The sequence below is a fragment of the Medicago sativa genome, chromosome 5, assembly GCF_051527215.1.
Source record: "Medicago sativa cultivar Bolivia chromosome 5, Bolivia_mono, whole genome shotgun sequence".
Taxonomy (NCBI): Eukaryota; Viridiplantae; Streptophyta; class Magnoliopsida; order Fabales; family Fabaceae; genus Medicago; species Medicago sativa.
This window is the reverse complement of record NC_140753.1, coordinates 13,351,158-13,369,416: the sequence shown is the minus strand read 5'-3', so window position 1 is coordinate 13,369,416 and position 18,259 is coordinate 13,351,158. Positions and strand designations below refer to the sequence as shown.

Here is an 18,259-nt window from a genome sequence, read left to right as displayed (position 1 = left end):
CCAAAGAATATTGAACAAGGAGTAACATATTGAATCATTAGTGGAAACATTGAGGAACTTACAATCAAACTCCCTTATTGTTTAAAAACAAAGGAAGGAGACAGCAGAGAAAGTTGCTCCAAACAAAAAACTAACATCCGGTCCAAAGGAAAGATTTCGCGTAGTATGAAAATGGTGCTCGTTTTTTTTAATCTACTCGAGCGGTAAGAGGTCGGTTACAACATCTGCAGAATTCAAGTGGATTTTGAGTAGAAATAAGCAATTTATTTAATGGGACATACTCCATGTCTCCATCTTTTCCGAATAATCTCTTATCATCTTTTCCGAATAATCCCTTATCTGCCTTTGAACATTAATAATGCATATTTTGCAACAAAAAAAAAAAAAAAACTTCATATCTAGAAAAGATGCAGTCACTAGTAATAATGTAAACAAAAACTCAAGCTTATTCAATCACTAACCTCAAATAACAATATTGCATACACATATAGTTTTCTACACTTGTAGAATTAGAACTTTCAATAATTGGTTTAACAAAGGCACCAGAATCCCAGAAAGGTGCCATAATGAATTGCTTCCAACTTTCAATAGCAAGTCTTCAGAGTTTACAGAAGTTTCATATAATATAACCAGTAATAATAATAACGATTTTTAACATGACAATTGAAATATTAGATATTTGTAAAGAACTCAAATTTCATTAAGACTTATAATGATGATTGTTTTGACGAAAATTATGATGACACTTGAATGGTGTTTGGTATGATATTAATAGTCCTGAACATAAGTCCCACACCGAACAATTGAAAATGAATAGTATAGAACATAAGTTATAAAAGAAAAGTGTATGAACTATTTCAGTATATTTACCTGAATTGGTCAAACCCAATACAAATGCTCCATGGTAAATTTGTTCGCTGCAGATATATATGATAGAGAAGTTAAGCTTCTTTCTCGTATATATCCTGTGGCGATCTAATATGCTCGTGGACCTAATTGGAGTATACAATTTGTTTTATTCACCCTTTGTTAAATGACTTGCAGAGTCTCTTATAAGGGATTTCATTTATTTTTATTTGTACAACCATTAATTATATTTGTACAACCATTTATTATAAAAAGAGGGTTTTTTTTTTTGGGACAAAACTTAGGTGCAATTCTGTAGATGCTTTTCGTATGGTTCTCAACTAAAAATACATCTTTTCTTGATATAACAAACTTTGAAAAAATTATGGATTTAAGAAAATCAGGGTGAATTTAGTTAAGAACCATACGAAAAGCACGTAAGGAATTGTACCTAAGTTTTTTCCTTTTTTTTTAAGAGAAATATATTTGTACAATCATTAATTATTTTGTGATAATTTTTAGACAATTCTCCTATACCGATTATATTCTTACTCTTTTTTTGGATTAAAGAAAGAGTTAGAATATAATCTCTACAATAAGAGAAAAGATTATAGTCTTACTATTTCTCATCGTTTTTTTTCTCCCTCTAGTATTGTTTACCAATAACAAGAGAAGAGAGAATAGAAGGTTTTCACAAAAGTTGTAATCAAATGGTTGTACAAATATCATTACTATTTTGTATGTACTTTATGCCTTTTTTTTATTATATAATTTAAAATTAGGTTTTTTCTAGTTACACCCTTAAAACATCATGTTAATTTTCCATTGAATTAACGTATTCAATTGAGTGTAAAATGAAAATACTTAAGCAACTTTGAATTCACGATTTTTGTTGTGGTAACTGGAATTAAAAAGAAAGATTCACTTGTACCATTAGGAGTGACAAATTCATGTATGCTATTAGATGAAGCATATTTTAACTCAAGTGGGTGTAGATAAGCCCAAATTTCTTTTGGTCTCATAATTACTGACCCTTGCGTTCTGTCCCTTACCTCTCCTTCCGTCATCCAATTTGGTCATCTCTGTCAATTTTTTTGCAAAAAAAAGTTAAGTGTTGTGCAGGAGGTGTGTGGCGTTTCAATTATGGAACTAAAATGAAACTAAAAAATTAGTTAAGGAGCTAAATATGTATGTGACATTTATTTTACGGTACTTCATCTTTTTCCATCATCTTTTTTATCATCTTCATAACACAAACCTAGTGTAAAAAAATTCAAAAATTCATCACTTCAACTCAATTTTAAAAACCATAAATGTGAAAAATCATCTATCACTTCCACAATTTTAAAACCCATAAATGCGGAAAAGTATCTAGCATTTGGTACTGTTATTATCCTGTAAAGGAAGGTATTCTCTAACTTTTGGGCGTTTTTCTGTTTCAACACAAACATTATGCAACATTCAGCTAAATTTCCCCTTTAAATAAATAATCCATATGGGAAACCTTCAATTTTGACATCTATGAGGAGATCATAGAGCAAAAGGTTTCAAACATTTGTTCATTGGTTTGTGCAAGCCGCAAGGTTTTGAGTATAAAGGGGGTTTTAAAATGATATTTTGGTCTAGGACATTTTAAAGAAGACTTTACTTGTTAGGGTATGATATCTAGAGACCATTATGGCAATGTGCAGACAGCAGCAACTAAAAGAGAGGCTGAACCGAAATATTCGCAAGTTCTGGCAGAGGCTTGATGACTTTGATGGTGCCTTCAACGGATCAAAGATCAAAATCTCCAAAATGTGGTGGTTGAGATGACGTTGAAACCGTGGTTAACTTTGTTTAGCTTGCTAAACAAATTTCTCTTGACCCAACCAAACAACAATAAGAGGTCATAAGTCACAACATATGCCGAATTCGAGTGTATATTATGTTAGAAATAAGCAATTCCTTTAAAGGGTCATAAGTCACCAATAATCCATTATCTACCTTTGAACATTAATAATGCACATTTAGTAGAAAAACATGCAATCATTAAATTGTAATTAATAATGTGAACAAAAACAAAAACTCAAGCATATTCAAGGAGCTAAGTAAACAAAGTAATAAGAGATTTACACCTTAAAAGATGGAAAAAGAGGAAAATAAAATGCATATTAAACAGATAAATAACATTTAAACACTATTACGCTCTTCAACTTATGTACGCCTCTAGATAGTTCAGATGCAAGGGTTAAATGGATCCTCTAGGCATCGAAGGAGTGTTAGACTTGACAGATACTTGAGCCTAAATTGTGAAAAAACAAGCTCAAAGTAAAAATAGGTTTAGTAAAGACACTAGAAAAGGTGCCATACATATACAGAACTGTTCTAGAAAAACAGAAAATAGAGGAAAAATGAGAGGATCGAAGAGCAAAAACATTTATTAATTGGTTTCAGCAAGAGCTTTTCGAGTAAGACACTAAGTTTTTTGACAGAAAATTAGTCATTGTTAAGACCTAGTTTATTATACCCAAAACTACGTGCAACTTGGATCTTAACTAATTTTTTTCATAGCTTTTGGATCACATGTCATCAGTTCAACAAAAATTATCACATTCAACAGCTGCAATATGACTTGAAGTTTGTTCCAGGATATACTTTATCTATTTGGATCCTAATCGAAGTGGCAAATGTGTTAGTCAGCGTATAAACGGTGGGTATGTTCAGTCTAGAGGTTTCATACATTCATTGATTGGTTTCTGCAACTGCAAGAGAATTTGATAAGACACTACCATATGATCAGTTCAACAGAAGTTATTGGATTCCACCACTACAGTATGCTTGGTTATAAGTGAATTGCTAGCAGTACAGAAAGTTAGAAATTTCTGGTATCATGAGTGAAAGGACAAAGTTACATCTTTATATGAAAGGTTGTTTCCTATGTGAATTTTATATGCCCATGATTTTTCCCTACATTTCTTCGTTATCACAAGTCTTTTTATGCAACTCATTGTACAATCTTTATGAGAAAAACTCCTTGTACATAGAAAGTGATAAATAATTGGATTTAGGAAAAACAGCTTGTACATAGAAAGTGATAAATATGAGATTGTCTTGAACGAAAATTATGCTGACACTTGAATGGTGTTTGGTATGATATAATAATAATAAGTATAGAACAAAAGTCCCACACCGAACAGTTTAGAAGGAATGGTGTAGAACATAAGTTATAAAACAGTAGTGTATGAACCGTTCCAACATAATGGGTGGGTCAAATCCAATATAAATTTGTTCCCCAAAGATATTTATGATAGAGATGGTAAAAGTTTAGCTTTCTTTATTATAAATATCTTGTGGGGAGTTGATATGTTCATGGAGCCAATTGGAGTATAAAATTTGTTTTACTCACCTTTTTTTAAGAGGGTATGAAATCCACAACAATAAAGAGTCTCTTATGAAGGATTTCTTTGACAAATTTGTTCCCCAAAGATATTTATGATAGAGATGGTAAAAGTTTAGCTTTCTTTATTATAAATATCTTGTGGGGAGTTATATGTTCATGGATCCAATTGGAGTATAAAATTTGTTTTACTCACCTTTTTTTAAGAGGGTATGAAATCCACAACAATAAAGAGTCTCTTATGAAGGATTTCTTTTCCCTCCTTCTAACCTTTTTGCATAGTCTATTTTAGAATCAAATCTAAAGAGAAGGTGGTTGGTTAAGAAGAGGGGTTTTTTAAGAGAAATATATTTGTACTACCATTAACCATTTTGTATAATTCTTAAACAACTCTCTTATACTTATTATATTCATACTCTTTTTTTTTTACATTATAGAAAAAAGAAGAGAAAGATTAAGAATATAATATCTACAATAAGAAGAAAAGATTATAGTCTTACCATTTCTCTTTTTTTTTTCACTCTATTATTGTTGACCAATAACAAAGAAGGGAGAAAAGGAAGGTTGACACAAAAGTTGTAACCAAATAATTGTATAAATATCATTACTTTTTTTAACGTATTTTATGCCTTTTTTGATTATATAATTTAAAATTAGGTTTTGTCTAGTTACACCCTTAAAACTAAAAAAATTAGTTGAGTTAAATATGGAGTGAATAGGCAAAAAAAAAACCTCCAAAATTGTAACTTTCGTCAAAAACACCTCGACTTTTAAAAAACTTCAAAAATTCTTATAAAATTGTCAAACGTTAGTCAATTACCCCATCTATTTGTTTTGGTTGTTAAACCTGTGCGACGTGGCAGTTAATTGTACATGTGGCACCTCCACATGGGATGAACCTTATGCCACATCACAAGGGGTAAATGACTTTTTTTTTTTGTTTTTTCATCTTCTTCATCATCTTCAACACCACCTTCATCAATATTCATAAAAAATCCAGAAAAAGAAATAATTTAAGAAACAACAACATCATCATCATCTTGTTACTACACCTCCACCACCATCAAGAACAATAACACCACATAAACTAATCAACAAAAATTCATTAACCCATAACACAACAAAATCTCTAACATCAAAATCAAGTTATAACAACTATGTAAATTTCTGTTATAATATTAAAAACAAAAACTTTACAAGACTTTTTTACTATGTTATAATATTTATTTGAAGTATTATAAAAATAAAGTAGTATTTTACATCATCTTATTAGTTCACTAATATCATAAATTAAGTACTTAAATATCTAAATCTTTAACATCGTTGATTATTTTTGGAAAGAAATAATTGTTGACAATTATTATTATTATTACTACTACATTGTTTGTATAAAATTTAAAAAAGAAAGAAAGAAAAATAAAGAAACGAACCGTTACTCGTCTTCTTCACTCACTCACTGGTAAACTAAAACCCTCTTCACTCACTGGTCTAAAACCCTCTTCACTCACTTCTTCCAGTTCCAGAAAAACCATAATCATGCTTCTCACTCCTTGACTCGTTCATTTCATTACTCTCACAATCATTCTTTCCGCTCTCATTGCAACGACGACTGCGCCGGAGTTGGCACCGGAGTCGGTGTCGTCCGATGACGTGAACAAACAGATGTATGACCTATTGATCACATATGTTCCTGGTAACACCACAGTCTTGGATTGGGTCAACATCGTTTCCCGTTCACATCTTCCTATGACACTTTTTCTCCCGGTGGGATCCAATAACGAATCTACCCTTTACGATCCATCATTTCTTCCCTTCCATGTCATACCTTTTAGAGTAGTGATATATGTACATCCATTTCGTACAACTTTGTTGACAACTTTAATTTGTTCTCTTCTCATTGGTCCAATATAATAGAGGGAGAAAAAGGAAGAGATAGAATAAGAATATAATGTGAGTATGAGAGAGAAAGTTGTCAAAAAATTGTAATAAAGTAGTTGTATAAATATCATTTTTCTACCTTTTAAGGTTCGTTCTCATTCCTTTTTTGATTCTATCATGCACTTGTCTCTTGCAAAAAAATGTCTCTCATAAAATGTCTAACATTTAATTTAAGTTATAACAACTATGTAAATTTCTGTTATAATATTAAAAAACAAAAACTTTACAAGACTTTTTTACTATGTAGCCTCTCTAAGACCATGTATAATGGTTTTTTCTTTCAACAACATTCAACACTCACTTTTTCAATTCATTAACCCATAACACAACAAAATCTCTAACATTTAATTTAAGTTATAACAACTATGTAAATTTTTGTTATAATATTAAAAACAAAAACTTTACAAGACTTTTTTTACTATGTAGCCTCTCTAAGACCATGTACAGTTAAAACTCTATAAATTAATAATGTCAGGACCGGAGAAATTTATTAATTTAGAGAGTTATTAATTTATCGATAAATTAATAATTATTAATTTAAAGAGTTTTTAAGTAATTATACTGTACTCCCTCAAAAGAAAAAAAGTAATTATACTGTACATACCAAACAAAAAGGTAAATTAGTCTATGCCTCTTAGAATTACGTTGCAGCGAACCTTGGAACTCAAGATAAATTAGTAACTACTATGTTCATATGCATTGGAAATCAATAATGACTTTTGAAGTGCAGTAAATGTAAACAAGAGGAAGAAATGTGTTCAATGTATTCTTAATATTTTTTTTTCAGTTTCTATGAATTATTAATTTATGGTTTTCTTGGGACCGAAAATTATAAAGGGATCTCCCGAAAAATTATTATCTTATTATTTTATCGAGATTTTCAATTTTTTACATTGGCCCAAGTCGGGACCGGACAAATTTATTATTTTAGAGAGTTTATTAATTTACCGAGTATTAAATTAAAGAGTTTCTACTGTACAATGGTTTTTTCTTTCAACAACATTCAACACTCACTTTTTCAATTCCCAACACTCCACATCATTTTCTCTCTCTTATTCAACACTCATTCAACTCTTACCCTCTCCAATGGTTTTTCATTCAACACTCTACCCCACCACCTTTTATTTCTTATTCTTATTTAATTTTATATTTTTGTTTTTATAATTACATAAAATTACAATTATCGATTATAATTAAATTAAAAAACACTTAACAATTTATTTTTTTTTTGTTTTTTGTAAAAACAAAATTTATTTAAATAATTTATTTTTATTTTCTTAACTTAAAATGTAATACAACAAACTAAGCACGTGACACACAAATAACTTAAAATGCAAGACAACAAACTAAGCACACAACACACAAGTAATTTATTTAGTACGATACAAATCATCTTCAATCACGAAACATTCCAAACTTTGTCCATATGTGCTTCACTAGATCTGCTTGTTATTCGTGATGAACATTTGGATCACGCAACTCGGATCTAGCACGCACATGATTTGCAGAAGCGGGTAACACCTCGCTCGAGTATGGTTGCGGTGTACTAGATCCACTTCCCTCAGATTGCTCAAAATCAGTCCAACGTTGAGCATATGTATCTCGTTCATCCTCAACAATCATATTATGTAATATGATGCATGACCTCATGATGATACCTAAATCGGCTATGTCCCACAAGCGAGCTGGTTCACAGATGATTTTAAATCGAGCTTGAAGCACTCCAAATGCACGTTCGATGTCCTTCTGACATCCCTCATGATGTTTTGCAAATAACTTATCGGGTTCACTTTGAGGAAGTCTAATCGGGTTCATTAGCAACTGTCATGCCACCAGGAGTTATTTGTGTCGAATATTCAAGAAATTCAGATGCACCAACACTAGGAAAATTTTCATTCTCCACTGGCAGATAACCATTAAACGGGGGTGTTTGAGATGGATATCTCATCATTGATCCATAATAAGGATGAAAGTTTGGAACAGAGGATGACTGGTTGAAATGTAAAACCAAAATTAGGTATGTTTTGAGGTATGTTTTGAGGACGTTGGTTGGAAAATTGATTTGGATTTTGATAATTGTTGGGATTTTGGTAGTTAAATGGGTAATTAGAATAATTTTGGGTGTTGAAATGGTTATTATTGGGATCCATTTCACTAAAAACAAGATTAAAACTTCACTTAGTTTGCTAATAGAAAGATAATAATAAGATTAAGATAGTGAAAATCTTGGTTTTTTTTTCCTGTGTCCAAATCAAATGAATCAAGTTTCTATTTATAGACAATAAAAAATCATGAATTTTGGTAATTTTTTTAAAATTAATTTACAACGAAATAATTGAGTTGAAATTATTAAAATGATAAGAATCCGGACAATCAATCAGAACCAAACATGTGTCCCCGGTTATCCACAAAGCATCTTCTCTCTTCACCTCCTGCAGTACCATTCGCGCCTGTCTGCGCGTGTTGCACACGCGCCATGTTTGGCCAACAACAGCTCGCCGCGTGTCCCTATGGCAACGGTTTCAACATGTTGAATGTGTTCAACACTTCTCTCCTTCACATCATCTCTCAACACAACTCAACACACCATTGTAGCAAACCCACATGTTGGAAGTTCCATTAAGCACTACCATTGCACATGGTCTAACATTAATGAGATGATGGAATCTGTTGATTAGCTTAGATTAGTGATTTTGTTGTTTATGGGTCAATGAATTTTTGTTGATTAATTTAGGGGGTGTTATTGTTGTTGATGGAGGTGAAGGTGTAGTAATGAGATGATAATGATGTTGTTGATGGTTGTTGCTTCTTAAAAAAAAAATCTGGATTTTTTATGAATATTGATGAAAGTGGTGTTGAAGATGATAAAGAAGTGGAAGGAAGAAGATGAAGAAAAATAAAATAAAAAGTCTTTTACCCCCTGCGATGTGGCATAAAGTTCAACCCATATGGATGTGTCACGTGTACAGTTAACTGTCACGTCACAGAGTTTAGCAGCCAAAATAAATGGAGGGGATAATTGACTAACGTTTAACAATTTCAATGGAGGTTACCTATTCACTCGTTAAATATGTATGCAACATATATTTTACGGTACTTCATATTTTTCCATCATCTTCTTTATCGTCTTCGAAGTACAAACCTAAAATTGCATACAAGTTGCAAAAACTGTGTTAATTAGTATTGGTTTCAGCATGAGCTCTTTGAGTAAGACCTAATGGATTAACTAGATTTTAACTAATGATCTCATAGCCTTTGGCATGCATATCATCAGTTTAACAAAAACTATTAGATTCCACAACTACTATGTGGTTATATATACTATCCTAATGGAGGTGGCAAATGTGAATTGGTGTATAAAATGCTGATCCACCAAGTGAGTATAGACTCTGTACATACAACACCAGGACTCAATCTGGAAAATGATACTTGTATTTAAACAAAAAAATATGCATCAAACATTTTTTTTTTATTGAAGCTGGCCTAATTTAGAATGAATATGTCTCATGTTCTGGTATGAATATCAATTCCAACACTTTCAAATTAATCATCGACACTTTTGCAACTTTTAAATTATAATTTGTTGCGTGGGAGCCAACTTTTATGTTACAACTTACAATCATGGAGGTAAAGTTTCAAAAGTTTTCCATTCTTAAGAAACATGTAAAGACCTGTTAAACAGGTACATAATCAGTCATGAACATTCCAAACTGTTGTGGAATTGCTTGAAATCAATACATGTTGGTTTTGGGTGTAGGAGAGTTGAATTTCTTGTTTTATTTTTGTGGCTGCTCTGTGGCAGAGTGAGACTCGTTTCTACAGAGTATATCCACGTTCCAAAGACATACAAAAATTCAGACTTTATGCCATTTACACATGAAGCACGGACACTCCTAGGATTAGACGTGTTTCAGTGTCCGACATGTGTCGTGTCCGACACCGACATGGCACTGACACTTGTATTACACTGAATTATGTAATTTTTTCAAATTATTAGCGGTGTCGGCGTGTCAATGTCTGTATTGTATCCGATGTCCGTGTACGCATGCTTTCTTCATAGCATTTACATCAGTTCAACAAAAGTCATTATATTCCACCACTACAGTATATGTTTGGTTATATGTACGTATATGTATTTTGTGTATTTGGATCATAAATGAGGTTAGATGGAAAATTGTTGATCATGCTAAACTGTTGATTCACTAAGTGAGAAAATTTTGACTGTGCGCGTACAAGTTGCAAAAAGTATGTGATAATTAAAGTCCCACGTCGGAACATTAAGAATGAATAAAAGGGAGATGAGTTATAAAAGAGAAGCGTAGCTCTCTGTAACATTCATCTTAATTACTCGGTATATAATGTTGTCTAAGATGAAATTTATCTAATTGGGTTGGATTGGGCAAAGAAGGTAATAATGCCATTGTTTGATGAACAATCATTAGGCCTTTTTTTGAAGCTTAGTCCTTCTGATTAGATTTTGTTTGTTTTAGTTAAAAATAGTTTTAAGTTTTCGAATTGACTGATTAATGTATTTTGTCCATTAAAACATTGCAGAGATCATGTTTGTTGGAGTTAAAGATAGCATAAAATTTCGAATAATTCTTTTTTATGACAAAGTTTTTGAATAATTCTATTCTGTTATGATATTTGTGCAAAAAGTATGTTGGTATGTGATAAAAGTCCCACACTGGAACATTAATTGATTAAAATAGTACTAAGATTTTTTTAAGGAAAATAGTTCTAAGATTTATTAACTAATCAGTGTCTTTAATTGATTAAAGTATGTTGGTACGACAATTGACAAGCTTTTTTTTTGAAAGAATTAACAAGCTTTTTATGGAGTTAGTTAATTTAATTAATTAAATGCTTCTGTTTTTTTAGAATGCCATTGTTTATTCGGAGAATAATTTTTAGTACAAGAAATCTTTCTTCGTTTTGGATAGATATGCGAAACGATAATAGTCATTAGAAACTTACGCATACAAATAGATAAGCTTAAGTTCGAACTCCATTTACCAAGTAAGGTCTAACAATTTTATTATTTTTTTCAATCTTTGGTTGCAACACATTGAGTTTTTTTTTTTTTTTTTTTCTGCCAATGCAATGTAGTAACTTCAAAAAAATTGGCAACATAAATAAATGAAACCAATTGGTGGTAAAGTTCTCTCTAAAGAGATTTACCAGTAATTTTTTCAGTTGGAATGTACAATTTTTCAAAAAATTTAGTTTGCTCTTTCAACTTATGTACGCCTCCACTCCAGATAGTTCAAATACAAGAGTTAAATGGATCCTAATCAGGGTGGCAAATGATCAGTCTGATTGGTTAGGGAAAAATGTTCATTCGAATCCCTTTAACCATTCTTCGCAGAGTAATGACTACAATCTAATATAAACGTTTTGCAGTAGCCTTATAGAATTATAAATGCCTAGAAGAAACTTTGAACAAAATGCATAAATTGGAACGAAGTGTGGATAGTTTATTGAAAGTAGAATTTGGTTTAATATTGGTGATGAGTGTAATAAATGTATGCAACTATGCATAATTTGATGTCTTCAACAGTAAAAACCATTAACCTTCAATTCTTGTTTTGAATCTATTTACTTTTACATTTAGCTCAAATTTTTCTGACTTTTTGCATAAGATATACTTATTCTAATTTTTTTCTCTCCTATACTTATTCAGTGCAACGTAGTACCTCATAACCTAATGGTCAGGTTTGAACTAATTGTCTCATAGACTTTGGCATGCGTATCATAAGTTTAATAATCATGAGTTTTCATAACTGATGTGGTTATATATAATTTAACTATTTGGATCCTAATGGAATTTTTTTTATAAAATACTGACCCACTATAAGTGAGTATAGATTGTGTACATACAACACCAGCACTTAATCTTGAATGGTGTTTTTTGTTTTTCTTCCCATATTCTGTGTCCCACATCGGTCTGCTTATAGTGAATAGTATGGAGCATGAAGTATAAAATAGAAGCGTGTATTTGGTCAAACACATAAAAAGGAGTGTGTATCACATTGCAACGTGCTTCTGAGATCCGTAGCAAATTGGATCTCAAAATCAATATGCTAAAGAAGTTGAATTAAGCTTACTTTTTTGCTGTGTTTTCCTCCTTCACTTGTTTTCAATTGCTTTGGGGCATAGGAAAGAAATGGAGTAGGTGAGATACAGCTGAGGAATTAAAATCAAGTTACTATGTTGTGCCTATAGCTGAGGAATTAGATGACTAACAGGAACATGAAAGTTTGCATGAAGATATAAAAACTGAATTTATGAATCGAATTGAAGCCTAGACAAGAGCTTCACAAGGACTATCCAGTATCCATTAAATAGAGTCCTTTATTGAAAGTTACATTAACGAAGCTGTATTCTGACAATCAATTTGATCTTTACTCAAGTCATTCACATTTGACTAAAATTATGGCAGATGTAGATCATGATGATTATTGTTCCATTTTGTATTCCTAAAAATTTCAAAAGGAATTATAAGTAATCAATCATGCACCTCTTTTTGTTCCAGACAGTGTGAACACCAGAAAGCATCAAACATTGTAGCTCCTATGAAGTGCAAATACCTTGATAGAGATGGTGGAAAGGAACTTGATGGAGTTGTAATCTCAGTTGCAAACTATGGCAGCTCAAATTTAGAGACAGCAATTAAAAGAAGCATATCCACTCATAACTACTGAATAAAAGAAGCATTGTCAAGGGGCACTCAAAATTGTACTACATCTCTGACAAAACGAAACAGAAAACAAATCAAGCCGTTGAACATTAGAGGCCGATTTAGCTCTGCTATGCGAGGTGTTCAGTGTGAGAATCACCAAGCTAGCAAAAAAAACAGAAGCAAAACCAACCAGTTATTTATACTTCTCTTGCAATTCAATGTCCTACAACAGAAATTTCAAAAAATGTATCAATTAATTTCAAAAAATTGCAACCATCTCAATCAAAGGAAGAGGTGCACCTGTCAAATGCAAAACTACTCTCTTTCACATAATATTTCAAACAACTTGTGCTGTTCATTTTACTTGCTTCAACTCTCAGTTTATATCAGGCCAGTTGTACTCACTGTCCTTCAGCTTGTTGGACTTTCAATTTCCTTAGGCCACTATATCGTTAACTTCATCAAAGTTGTACTACTATGTCCTCCATGTCCCTTTTTAGATCCAAACTTCTTTGTTTTCTCTTCCACTACTTTTTTGAGATAACAAACTTTATGTTGAAACAAAATAAAGATTGATATGAAAGATGTAAGATATGATTCTCTTTAACGAAAATTATGCTGACACTTGAATGGTGTTATGTAATAATAGTAAAGAACATAAGTCCCACACCGAACAGTTGAAAATGAATGGTATATAACATAGGTTATAAAATAGTTATCTGAATGGCTGATAACCAATACAAATGCTTCATGGCAAATTGGTTCACCTCAAATCTATATGATAGAAAAGTTCAACGTTTTTAAAATATTATCTTAGAAAAAGTTAAGCTTTTATTTGTTTTTTTTTTATTTTTATGAAAGAGTATAAAAATTTGCTTTATACTCCCTTTTTTCAGGTGGCATAAAATCCCCAGGAATAAGAGTCTAACCTTTTTGTCTAGTCTATTTTTGAATTAAATCTAAAGGAAAAAGGGTTTGTTAAAAAAAGTTTTTTTTTTTTTTAAAGAGAAATATATTTGCACAACAATTTTATAATAACTTCTGAAACAAGAAATATATTTATGCTTTCTCTTTTTTTTTTTTTTTCTCTCTCTATTGAAAAAAGAAAGGTTGTCAGTGTCACAACTAAGTTTTTTCTAGTTGCACCTTAAAACATCATGTTACAACCAAAATTACAATTATATTTTCCATATATCAAATGGTATGAAATAATTTGAAGCGTTTTTTTCCTAATAAGTTACTGCCATTTCTTCTCAAAAAAAAAAATTGCTGCCATTTCCACAAAAAGAAAAGAAAAAAAATTGATGACATTTTGTAATGTTAATAATTTTTGGTAGAATAGCCTCTAATTAGAGGATTCGAAATTAAAGTATGTGGACACATAATTAGAATAACCAATTTTTTTTAATGTAGTTTAATGATTAATAATCACTCTAATTCAAAACATTAGTTTTCTAACACATAATTTTAGAAATATGCAAAACAATTTACACAAAAATATGCCTAAAACTGAATCATATGATACTCTAATTCAATATTCATACGTCCAAACCTCTGTATCAAGAGGAATGTTATACATTTAAGCATATAACGATAAAAGAATTTTACACTAGTATTTATGTGCATATGTATGTCTAAAAAGGACAAACAACTCTACAAGCTGTACAATGTATATATATGCTTCTACGCAACTATCTTTGTTACTTTCTATCAAAAACATTAACTAGGTTGATCAAATTCACTGTAACCAGATGCTTGTGCCAACTCCGATAATTCCACTTCACCACTCAGAACCTGAAAGAGATGCAAATGTAATGAAATCAAATCAAATTTGTGAGAAGAGAAGAGAGGTTCACAGTTTTAGTTAACAACATAAGACATTCTTTACCTGGCCATTAATAATCCATGTGGGGAAACCTTCAATTTTAGCGTCTAAGCATGCATCGATCATTTTAGTTCCTGTTCGATATCCGTCAGGAAAACATTCCACGTAATCCAATTGCTTCGCCGCCTCACGTCCAAACATCTGTATCGAGAAGTTAAAGTGAATAATTGTACTCGAAGACATGTTAGACAAGATTACCAAGAATAGAAAAATAGGTTGAAAAAATAAAATGAAGTTACTCTACTGTGATATGCCTATAGGCTATAGCAGAGGAATTAGATGACTGAGCAGAACAAGAAAAGTTTGTTTGAAGAAGTAAACAGCCAAATATACGAATCCAATTGAAACCAAGGCAATATCCTCACAAGGAGTAGCCATGAGAGAGTGAGTCCTTTTTTGAAAGATACATTCCTGAAGTTTGATTTTGATAACTACTTTGATATAACACAAACTAAAGTTATGGTAATTCTATCAAAAACAAATAAAAGACGTAGTCATAGATCATGATGATTATTGTTCCACTTAGCATGTGTTTGGTTTAGCTTTTTTGTGTTGAAAAACGATTCCCAATGCACATCCCACCGTGATTTTAAGAAGCTTGAAATTGTAGAGTTGGTCAAAACTCGGTTTGGTGGGTATCCCACCGTGTTAACAAACAGGCACTTAGTAAGGCTAAACTTTTCAAAATGAATTGTAAGTAATCACATACCTCTTTTTGTTCCAGACAGTGTGAACACCAGAAAGCTCCATACATTTTAGCTCCTATTGAATGCAAATACCTTGCTAGAGACAAAGCAAAGGGGCTTGATGGAGTTGTAATCTCGGTTGCAAAATATGGCAGCTCAATTTTAGCCATGCTGCTAAAGTAGACATCAAAAAAATTGTGAATTTAAAATTGTATCTCACAAGCATAGTCATTCACCTAACTTCAATCTCTGATAGGAATAAGAAAACCAAAGCTAACTAACTGCCACATAATGGCGATGAATAAAATTCTGTAGGTATTCATCAAGTCAATATCTCGCGTATAATATTTCAGTTCCATGTGATGACATTATACAAGTCAGGGTTATTGATAGAGGACCGTGGCAGAAAGCCAAAATCCTCAATAAAATGCCGGGGTGCTGCCATCCTTCAAAATTTGGTCATAGGCGTTGGTGAAAAATCTGTCACCACAATCAGCCATGGCGCGCCATCGCCACTATTTGACAACATTTGTACTAGTTAATTACATTATCAAAACTACTTGAGGGTTGCCATTTCCATTTGCTATTATTTGTGCCAAATCCACTACACTTTTTTCTTTAAGGCTTTTACAGGACTACTTGACTAGCCTGCTTGACTGATCTTACAATTCTCGACTCAGCAGGAGTTAATTATGCTTAACACGGTGAGTTCGGACTTTGCAAACATTCAACTGAAAGAAGGGATGGGATAAGGGAGTAAGCAAAGGGGAAGTTATTACTAACAAAGGTCTCTGTTATAAAGCACAAAAAATACATGAAGGCAGTGCAAAATGTTCATCGCCAGATTAAATACATTCTACCGATGTCATATCGAAGTCAACATGAATAAAACTGAAAGCAGCTTAGAAAAAAGGAATATTGGATAAGAAAATATTAGCCATGAGCTATAAGCCTGAATGTAAAATCTCATGAAAGAAAAAATATACCTTAAATTTGTTCAACCTAGTGAAATACTAGCATCAATTGACGAGTGACAAAACAATTGTATTATACAGTAAAAAAAATGAAGCGATTGAACATTATATATGTGCTATACAGTAATATTCACCTTGAGGTAGATTTAGCACTGCTATAGGAGGTGTTCAATGTAAGAATCACCAAGCTAGCAATAAACAACTGCAAACCCAGTTGTTTGTACTTCTCTTGCAATCCAATGTCCTAAAATGGAAATTTCAAAAAGGGTATCAATTACGCAGCGACACAAAAAGGAAATAGAAAAAGTTGGACAATAAAAGTTTTTTTAACATTGAACACCTTGAGTGTGAGAATGAATAACGAAAAGGACAAGAGAACTGAAAGTAGGCAATAGGAGCAAGATGATTCAGGAAACGCTGTGGTTAGAATGTACAAAAAATAAGCACTAGCAGTTGCCATTGAGGTTGTGCTTCCAAGCAATACTAATTGAGCATTGGATCTGTTAACCCCAAAAGGTAAATTCTTCTTTGTAGCTAACTGAAGACTAAGAGCAGCTACAAAACTATACGCAGCCATCCCAATCAAAGGAAGAGGTACACCTGCCAGATGCAATACCACTTTGATTCACACAATATTTCAAACACAATTTGTGCAATACATAACAGCAAAAACAAAAGCATCAAATAAAACATAGGTGATGTTCTATATGTCAACAGTTTACAACTTACAACTTATATGAAAACAATTTGACTTTCGTTACATAAAATGACTCATAAGCAACCAGTTCTATGATAAATGGTTATGCTATAAGCACTTAATTAATTAATAAATAACGAACACTACATACAAATAAAATGCATAGAAGTTAGTTACAAATTAGTTAGTTAGTTAGTTAAGGAAATAGACGATACCAAAAACGACGGCGTAATCACTATTGAGTATATTGGAGCAAGTGCCACCGCCGACAGGGCAGAAGACATCGGAGCCGGTGAACTTAAGGTAAGCAAGGTACGAGGTTTCGATGAATCCGATTCCGGCGATTCCTGAGATTAGCTTATAGGTCCAATCAGTTGAGGAGGTTTCTGGTTCCGAAGATGAAGAGGAGCATTTCAGAGGTGGAAACCTCTGAAGGTGACAATTCTTGTACAAAGGGTTCGGTCTGGGTTGGTTCGGAGAACGGTTTAAACGAACCGGTGCGAAGAAACGAGAAGAGGAAGGTGATAGTGTTGTAACAGTGAAGGTGGCCATTGAGAATTGGAAAATTCTATGGCTACTTTCTTCATCGTTGAGAATGCTGCTAACTGGTAAGTTAGTTTGATTGGACAACTTTTTTATGAATGGGCTTGGGCTTTATTTAAAGCCCATTTTAACGGGCTGGGTCGTGTTTTTGGGTGAAAATATCTTGGCCCATTATAAGTTGGATGGTGTTGCCACGTGTCTGAGAAGATTTCCACTCACATTGGAATTTGGAAACATTATCCAATCCAATAATGTTTGTGATGAGATTAGGACAACTTCCAGTTTCTGAGTCATTGATGGTGTAAAATTGTTACACTGTACCCGGACTTATTATCCGTGCAAACTATACGAGACATTACGTGTCATCTAGTCTACTGGATGGATTACTAGTTTTGTTTTATCCAAAAGATGTTTTAAATTTGTAATAAAAAATGTAAGTATCATTCGATCACTATTATAAACAAAAATTTAAATTTTAAATTCATTCAATTAATGAGGTATATAATTTTTATTATAGACTAACTAAATACATTATTTAATAAATGAATCAAAATATTGATTTTTGCGTATAACAGTGACCCAGATATTAAGTGATTGTTACATATAAAGAGGTTCTTGCAACAACAACC

General features: G+C 32.2%; 1 protein-coding gene and 1 long non-coding RNA gene across 3 annotated transcripts; both read right to left on the bottom strand.

Annotated features, from left to right (window-relative positions):
* Nucleotides 1-12,447: 12,447 nt before the first annotated feature.
* Nucleotides 12,448-13,507, bottom strand: LOC146920230 (uncharacterized). The gene is made up of 2 exons (XR_015011711.1): nt 13,146-13,507; nt 12,448-13,068 (listed from the first exon to the last, which is right to left on the bottom strand). It is a non-coding gene; the product is annotated as an uncharacterized LOC146920230 (long non-coding RNA).
* An 838-nt stretch (nt 13,508-14,345) lies between these two features.
* LTO1 (NAD(P)H dehydrogenase (quinone)s) lies at nt 14,346-17,671 on the bottom strand. Of its 2 annotated transcripts, none has more exons than XM_085713653.1 (6): nt 17,303-17,671; nt 16,731-16,990; nt 16,525-16,634; nt 15,440-15,590; nt 14,734-14,871; nt 14,346-14,639 (listed from the first exon to the last, which is right to left on the bottom strand). In XM_085713653.1, the coding sequence occupies exons 1-6, from the start codon at nt 17,637-17,639 to the stop codon at nt 14,565-14,567; spliced, it is 1,071 nt and encodes a 356-aa protein (XP_085569779.1). In that variant the 5' UTR covers nt 17,640-17,671; the 3' UTR covers nt 14,346-14,564. The 2 variants fall into 2 exon arrangements, with proteins under 2 accessions (XP_085569779.1, XP_085569780.1); XM_085713654.1 differs by having other exon boundaries at nt 15,440-15,587.
* Between the last annotated feature and the right edge of the window lie 588 nt (nt 17,672-18,259).

Excerpts from the sequence above, each read along its gene's own strand:
- LTO1 (XM_085713653.1), bottom strand. The coding sequence starts at position 17,639 with ATGGCCACCTTCACTGTTACAACACTATCACCTTCCTCTTCTCGTTTC. Across the intron at positions 16,991-17,302 it reads TGATTACGCCGTCGTTTTTG|GTGTACCTCTTCCTTTGATT; the intron begins GTATCGTCTATT and ends TGCATCTGGCAG. Across the intron at positions 14,640-14,733 it reads CATGGATTATTAATGGCCAG|GTTCTGAGTGGTGAAGTGGA; the intron begins GTAAAGAATGTC and ends CATCTCTTTCAG.